Source organism: Solanum pennellii, chromosome 4 (assembly GCF_001406875.1).
Source record: "Solanum pennellii chromosome 4, SPENNV200".
In the NCBI taxonomy this organism is placed as follows: domain Eukaryota; kingdom Viridiplantae; phylum Streptophyta; class Magnoliopsida; order Solanales; family Solanaceae; genus Solanum; species Solanum pennellii.
In genome coordinates, this window is record NC_028640.1 from 22,690,569 (window position 1) to 22,698,523 (window position 7,955).

Here is a 7,955-nt window from a genome sequence, read left to right on the forward strand (position 1 = left end):
AGTGAGTCAGTTAGAGAAGATTGCTGGGAGAATATTTGAGGTAAACCGCATCACCTTTTCAGGTGATGAACTACCCAAAGAAGGTAAAGGACATAACCAAGGCCTACATATCACTGTAAAGTGTGAGCTTTCATATGTCACTCGAGTTCTAATTGATGGAGGATCTAGAGCACATATTTGTCCTTTATCAACTTTACAGAAATTGAATGTTATTGCTGAAAGGGTCCGACCCAACAGTGTATGTGTTAGAGCTTTTGATGGGTCAAAAACAGATTTCATTGGTGAGATAGAGATCGTACTAACCATAGGCCTTGTGTATTTCGCTGTGAATTTTCAAGTGTTGGATATCAATGCGTCCTACAATCTATTGTTGGGGAGGCCATGGGTGCATAGGGCTAGAGCAGTCCCCTCAACGTTGCATCAAATAATTAAGTTTGAATACGACCGACAAGAAGTGATTGTTCATGGTGAGGGGGATTTGTCAATCTACAAAGACTCTTTCTTCCCTTTTATCAAGGCGAATAAGGAGAATGAGGCACTGGTTTATCAAGATTTTGAGGCACTGGTTATTGAGCATGTCCCCGAGGGGAGTGTCATTTCAAAACCAAAGATGTCCATCGCGTCTGTAATGGTGGTGAATGAATTGCTGAAACATGGGTTTGACCGGGTAAAAGCTTAGGAATCTGCTTGCAAGGGAGAGCTTATCCAGTGAGTCTACGAAAGAGCATCGGTACTTTTGGCTTAGGCTACCAACCTAGAGTCGAGGACAAAATGAATGCAAATAAGCATAAGAGAGATGTATGGTCCCTTACCAAGCCTATACAACCAATCTACAAATCTTTCATAAAAGCCTGCGCAACAGAATCTTATCAATCATCTTTTCCAGAGCCAGTGATGAAAGTAAGCGAAGAAATGATCAACTATTTTCAAGATTTATTTGTCGAGGTTGATATGGTGGAACTCGGAAAAGGCACTAGCGACAAAGATGTGCAATTCATTGGTCCTGATGTCAAGCTAAACAATTGGGAGGCCACCCCTCTCCCCGTTGAAGACGAGTCTTGGTAGCCTATCTTGTTTTTTCTTTTGTCATCCAATTCATTCAAGGATTGTAATTTGGATTTTATCTCGTCGTTTTATTTCAAACTCTATATTTCCCCTTTCAATAGGATGTAATTGCATCTTCATTTCAGTCTAATATATTTGTTCGTTTTCTTTTATACAATTCTTTCTATGCTGATTCTAGTGATATGACATGCATGCAGAATTTTTTGCCAGATCTTAATATCCAATCTAATCTTCGACCTAATATTGAAATAATAAGTCAAGAAATCGAATATGATGAAGACAGAGTATTTGAAGAAGTAAGGAGGGATTTCAATCATTTTGAAAATAAGTCAAATCCAAACATGAGTGAAACTGAGACGATAAATTTGGGGGATCAGGAAATTATTAAGGAGACTAAGATAAGTGTACATGTTCGACATCAAAAAGACGATATAATCAAGGCCCTGTTTGATTACAAAGATGTTTTTGCGTCATCTTATGATGACATGCCTGGATTAAGCACTGACATGGTTGTTCACAAGTTGCCAATTGATCCTAATTTTCCTCCGATAAAGCAGAAGTTGAGAAAACTCAAACCGACATGAGTGTAATAATTAAAGAGGAGATCACAAAACAACTTGAGGCTAAAGTCATTCTAGTCGCTCAATATCCTTCTTGGTTAGCCAATACCGTACCCGTCCCTAAGAAAGACGACAAAGTTCGAATGTGTGTTGATTATCGTGATTTAATTAAGGCAAGTCCAAAAGATGATTTTCCTTTGCCTAACATCCATATTTTATTGGATAATTGTGCTAAACATGAGGTTGCATCTTTTGTGGATTGTTATGCGGGCTACCATCAGATTATTATGGATGATGAAGATGTAGAAAAACATCTTTTATCACTCCATGGGGTACATATTGTTATCGTGTTATGCCTTTTGGATAAAAAATGCAGGGGTGACTTATATGAGAGCAATGACAACCATGTTTCACTATATGATGCATAGAGAAATCGAAGTTTATGTGGATGATGTTATCATTAAATCTAAAAAACAGTTAAATCATGTGAAAGACTTAAGGAGATTCTTCGAAAGGCTCTGCAGGTATAATCTCAAGCTCAATCCTGCAAAATGTGTATTTGGAGTTCCATCGGGGAAGCTTTTGGGGTTTATAGTCAGTCGAAGAGGTATCCAGTTGGATCCTTCAAAAATAAAAGCAATTCAAGAATTGTCACCTCCATGGAACAAAACTGAGGTTATGAGCCTTCTAGGAAGGTTAAACTACATCAGCAGATTCGTTGCTCAACTCACAACAACTTGTGAGCCTATCTTTAAGTTGTTGAAAAAGAATGCCACAGTCGAGTGGACCCAAGAATGTCGAGAAGCTTTCGTAAGAATTAAGAACTACCTATCGAATCCCCATGTGTTTGTTCCTCCCGAGCCGGGAAGACCTTTGATATTGTATATGTCAGTACTGGATAATTCTTTTGGTTGTGTACTGGGTCAGCATGATGACACTCGGAAGAAAGAGCGGGCCATTTATTACCTCAGCAAGAAGTTTACCGTTTACGAAGCGAAGTACACCCTTCTTGAAAGAACGTTTTGTGCCCTAACTTGGGTAGCACAGAAGTTTAAACATTATCTTTCATCTTACACTACTTATCTCATCTCTCGTATGGATCCATTGAAATATATTTTTCAAAAGCCCATGCCCACAAGCAGGCTTGCGAAATGGCAAATATTGCTCACATAGTTTGACATTATGTATATAACGCGGACTGCAATGAAAGCTCAAGCATTGGCAGATCATTTGGCTGAGAACCCTATTGATGAAGAATATGAACCACTTAAAACCTATTTTCCAGATGAGGAGATATCTTGTATCGATGAAGTTATTCACGATAACAATCAAGGTTGGGAGTTATTCTTTGATGGTGCCTCTAACAGGAAAGGAGTTGGAATAGGTGCTGTTCTTATGTCTGAATCTGGGGAATATTACCCTATATCAGCCCAACTTAGATTCTATTGTACTAATAATATGTCTGAGTATGAAGCATGCATTTTGGGCCTGAGGTTAACTGTTAACATGGGCATCCAAGAATTGTTAGTGCTAGGAGGCTCAGACTTACTAGTTCATCAAATTCAAGGAGAATGGGAAACTCGAGNATCCAAGAATTGTTAGTGTTAGGAGACTCAGACTTACTAGTTCATCAAATTCAAGGAGAATGGAAAACTCGAGACCCAAAGCTCATACCATATCAACATTGTTTACAAGGTCTTTGTCAACAATTCATGTCGATAAAGTTTAGACACATTCCCAGAGTGCACAATGAGATTGCAGATGCATTGACCACTTTATCTTCGATGCTCCAACACCCTGATGGCGCTCATATCGACCCTTTATACATACAAATTCGTGATCAACATGCTTATTGCAACATGATTGAGGAGGAATTTGATGGTAAGCCTTGGTTTCATGATATCAAAACATATCTTCAGTCTGGAGAATGTCCGTCGGATGTAACCAGTAATCAAAAAAGGACTATTCGACGACTAGCAAGGGGGTTTTTCTTAAGCGGAGGCATACTGTACAAGAAGACACCCGATTTAGGTCTTCTAAGGTGGGTAAATGCTCAAGAGGCTTCCACAATCATGATTGAAGTACACTCAGGAGTTTGTGGACCTCATATGAATGGATATGTTCTAGCCAAGAAGATACTTCGAGCAGGATATTATTGTCTCACCATGGAGCGGGATTCCATATGATTTGTTCGTAAATGTCATGAATGTCAAATACATGGTGATTTGATACATTGTCCCCCTTCTGAGTTGCATGCAATGTCTGCTCCATGGTCTTTCGTGGCATGGGGAATGGATGTGATTGGACCGATAGAATTAAAAGCATCGAATGGTCACAGGTTCATCTTGGTGGATATAGATTATTTACAAAGTGGGTGGAAGCAGTAACTTTCAAGTCAATGACCAAGAAGGTCGTGGTGGATTTCATCGATTTCACCATCATCTGTCGGTTTGGTATTCCAAAGGTGATTATAACTGATAACGCCGCAAATCTCAACAGCCACTTAATGCAAGAGGTATGCTACCAATTTAAGATTGAGCATTGAAATTCGACTCTGTATCGCCCAAAGGCAAACGGGACTGTAGAAGCTGCTAACAAAAATATAAAAAAGATACTTCGTAAGATGGTGCAAAGTTCTGGACAATGACATGAAAAGTTGCCTTTTGCTTTGTTGGGTTATCGCACTACGGTCCGTACGTCAGTGGGCGCTACCCTATATTCAATGGTATACGGGAGTGAGGCAGTTATACCTGCAGAGATTGAGATCCCATCTTTAGGAATTGTTGTGGAGGCTGAAATTGATGATGATGAGTGGACCAAAACTCATTTAGAGCAATTAAGTTTGATTGATGAGAAGCGTCTGACATCAGTATGTCATGGACAATTATATCATAAAAGAATGGCACAGGCATACAACAAAAAGGTGCGTCCCAGACATTTTGAAGAGGGTCAATTAGTGTTGAGACGCATTTTGCCACATCATGCTGAAACCAAAGGCAAATTTTCTCCAAATTGGAGAGGACCATTCGTTGTTAAAAGGGTATTACCCAATAGTGCTCTTTACTTAGCAGATATAGAAGGAAAAGTGACAGAAACGGTCGTCAATACTGATGCTGTGAAAAGATATTACAAATGATTTGAGTTCGACATTAGAAACCCTTATGCTTGGGCTCGACATTTCAAGGGTTGATTCAATGGTATCTCTTGGTTATGCTGTTTCCTTGACTTTTCAAAAAAAAAAACCCAAATTGCCTGAACTACGTTCGACCTGATTCTTGTTTCGGCAAGATACGTAGGCATCCCTAATGTTGGGTTCGGTTCAACCAAATACAAATCCAAAAATTCATATTGTAGTATACTTGGGCAAAACTCGTTTGTTTATTCATTTGCTTTCTCATCTCAAAGCTCAAAATCAACCCCATCATCTAAAGTCAATAAAAAAAAAGTCTTTGCATCAACCCTTGATATGTCGAGAGTAAGTTGGTTAAGGGTAGGTAAAAATCCTTAATGGGCACCATAATATAAATATGAGTAGAAAGAAATAAGAATGAGAGAGTCTTATTGGTAAAAACCCTAAGTGGGCACCGTAAGGCGTGGGCACCGTAAGGCGAAAAGGAGTTGAATATAAGAGAGTCTTATTGGTGAAAATTCTGGCATGCACCATAAGGCGGACGTGAGTTGGAGCAATTAACATGATAGAGTTTTAGCGGCAAAGACCTTCGTGAATATGACAAAGTGTATAAGGGTTCAAAATTATTTATAGATTTATTAAGTGTCGGGATTTAACATCAAGATTGAATGACCAATAATGGTTGATGAATAGATTGGATAGCCAAGTCTGGAAATCAATTCAAATTGCATGGCATGATCAGTAGACTCGGCTCCCACACTCAGATAAGTGTTTCTTTCTTCTTCTTACTAAAAAAAAGAGTCTTCATCGAAAAAAGAGTCCACCACCTTTTCAAACTCACGAATTTTCTTTGTTGAAGCAGGGACACAAGTCATTTCAAGATTGAAGATTTGAGGAACCTAGATGTTCAACCTAGTCTACAGCGAGCGAAATGGAAACCCTACATTGAAGACTTGTGAAATATTAAATGAAAGTTGGCTAATATATATCAAAACAACAATTACTTGAATGTTGGAATATTTTATTTATTTATTTTTTTTTTTTATTATTATTATTATTATTATTATTATTCTCCTTGAAGGAACTGCCAAATAATGAAGATAGCATTCACAATGTTTCGTTGGCATTATTAGTTTGTTGAAAATTTTAGTAGCAGGACCCTCCCGGATAATGGGATTAGCAGGACCCTCCTGGATAATGGGACTAGCACGACCCTCCTGGATAATGGGATTAGCAGGACCCTCCTGGATAATGGTACTAACAGGACCCTCCTGGATAATGGGACTAGCAGGACCCTCCTGGATAATGGGATTAGCAGGACCCTCCTGGATAATGGGATTAGCAGGACCCTCATGGATAATGGGATTAGCAGGACTCTCCTGGATAATGGGACTAGCAGGACCCTCATGAATAATGGACTAGCAGGACCCTCATGGATAATGGGACTAGCAGGACCCTCCTTGATAATGGGATTAATAGGACCCTCCTGGATAATGGGACTAGAAGGACCCTCCTGGATAATGGGACGAGAAGGACCCTCCTCATAATGGACTAGCATGACCCTCCTGGAAAATGGGACTAGCAGGACCCTCATGGATAATAGGACCAGCAGACCCTCCTAGATAATGGGACTAGCAGGACCCTCCTAGATAATAGGATTAGCAGGACCCTCCTGGATAATGGGATTAGCAGGACCATCCTCATTAATGGGATTAGCAGGACCCTCCTGGATAATGGGACTAGCAGGACCATCCTGGATAATGGGACTAGAAGGACCCTCTTCATAATGGATTAGCAGGACCCTCCTGGATAATGGGACTAGCAGGACCCTTATCGATAATGGGACTAGCAGGACCCTTGTGGATAATGGGACTAATAGGACCCTCCTAGATAATAGGATTAGCAGGACCCTCCTGGATAATGGGACTAACAGGACCCTCTTGAATAATGGGATTAGATTAGTTTCTCACAGGATAAAGACTTCCTAGTCTAGATTTTTAGTTTTATTTTCTCCTTAAATAAACACTTCCTAGTCGGAGTTTATGTTTTATATTTATATTTGCTAATAACTCACAAAATTTTTCCAGTGAAAACTGGGGCAAAAATTTATCTTTTGTTGGTGGTGGTTTTCAGGTTTCCTCAAGCGAGACATGGATTTTAAATTTAAGAACAAAGTTTCAATTTTTTTTAGAATAATCAATTCCATGATTGTTATAATTAGCTTCCTCAATGCATGTAGCAGCCTGAATTCCTCACATCTTTTACTAGTCAACTTTTGATCAAGAAAACACGCAACTATTCAAGAGCACTTTTCAAATTGTCATTTTTGAAGAATGTCAAAAGTTCCGCCTAATTGGCAAGTTCAGCCTCCATTCCAATTCTAGGTTAAGATATTCACCAAAAAATCAAGATGATATCTTAAAGTCAAAATTCAAGTGAAGATTCAAGAAAAGCTGCATGGATAGAAGTTTGTACATTTGTTTTTCTTTTCACTATTAGCTTTCAATTTTATATTTTTTTAAGAGTCGCGATCTAGAGCCTCGATGGAACCTCACTTAACTCCAACTCATCACCTCATCTCCTTGAACTACACGTGACCTGATTCCTTTATAACCTGGGATATGTAGGCTGTCCAAAATAAGGACTCGGTCACATAAATTTTGGTCTTTCAAATAAGAGTTCGGTCAAAACTTGTCACTTTGTCTACTTATTTGTCTGAAAACTCTTCGTGTTTCTAGTCAAAGAGGGGCAAACTGTAGACACGTAATTTTGACCGAATTTAAGTTTTATACCCTTTTTAGAGCTTAAATATTTTTTAAATATAAAGTAGATATTTTATTTAATAAGTTTATTTTAAAGGATTTGAAAACAACAAAAATAGAGTTACCCTTTAAGTTACATTTATTTATTTTTTTAATTTATTCAAAATTTAGCAAATAAATAATTGATTTTAATATTTTCTTCATTATATTTTTGATTTAGCTATTTCATATTTTTTTTTATCAATGCCAAAATAACTAGTAATTATTATTATTATTAGTATTTATTAACAATAAAAATTAATAATACTAACCTACCCATTACCCCACTTAATCACTATTCACTACCACATTCCCACATACCATTACACTACCACCACCTTCCATGAAAAACTATCAAAAAACTAACCCACAACCCCCTCTATTATTATATAAAAATAA

General features: G+C 38.2%; 2 protein-coding genes across 2 annotated transcripts; both read left to right on the forward strand.

Moving 5' to 3' along the window:
• Positions 1 to 3,337: 3,337 nt before the first annotated feature.
• Positions 3,338 to 3,811, forward strand: LOC107016593. The gene has a single exon (XM_015217015.1). The coding sequence runs from the start codon at positions 3,338 to 3,340 to the stop codon at positions 3,809 to 3,811; it is 474 nt and encodes a 157-aa protein (XP_015072501.1).
• Positions 3,812 to 3,909: 98 nt separating this feature from the next.
• LOC107016594 lies at positions 3,910 to 4,761 on the forward strand. Its single transcript, XM_027916564.1, has 2 exons — positions 3,910 to 4,140; positions 4,282 to 4,761. The coding sequence occupies exons 1-2, from the start codon at positions 3,910 to 3,912 to the stop codon at positions 4,759 to 4,761; spliced, it is 711 nt and encodes a 236-aa protein (XP_027772365.1).
• Positions 4,762 to 7,955: the final 3,194 nt, after the last annotated feature.

Coding starts and splice junctions, on each gene's coding strand:
- LOC107016593 (XM_015217015.1), top strand. CDS start 3,338: ATGTCGATAAAGTTTAGACACATTCCCAGAGTGCACAATGAGATTGCA.
- LOC107016594 (XM_027916564.1), top strand. CDS start 3,910: ATGGGGAATGGATGTGATTGGACCGATAGAATTAAAAGCATCGAATGG. Junction 4,141..4,281: donor ACAGCCACTTAATGCAAGAG/GTATGCTACCAA, acceptor TGACATGAAAAG/TTGCCTTTTGCTTTGTTGGG.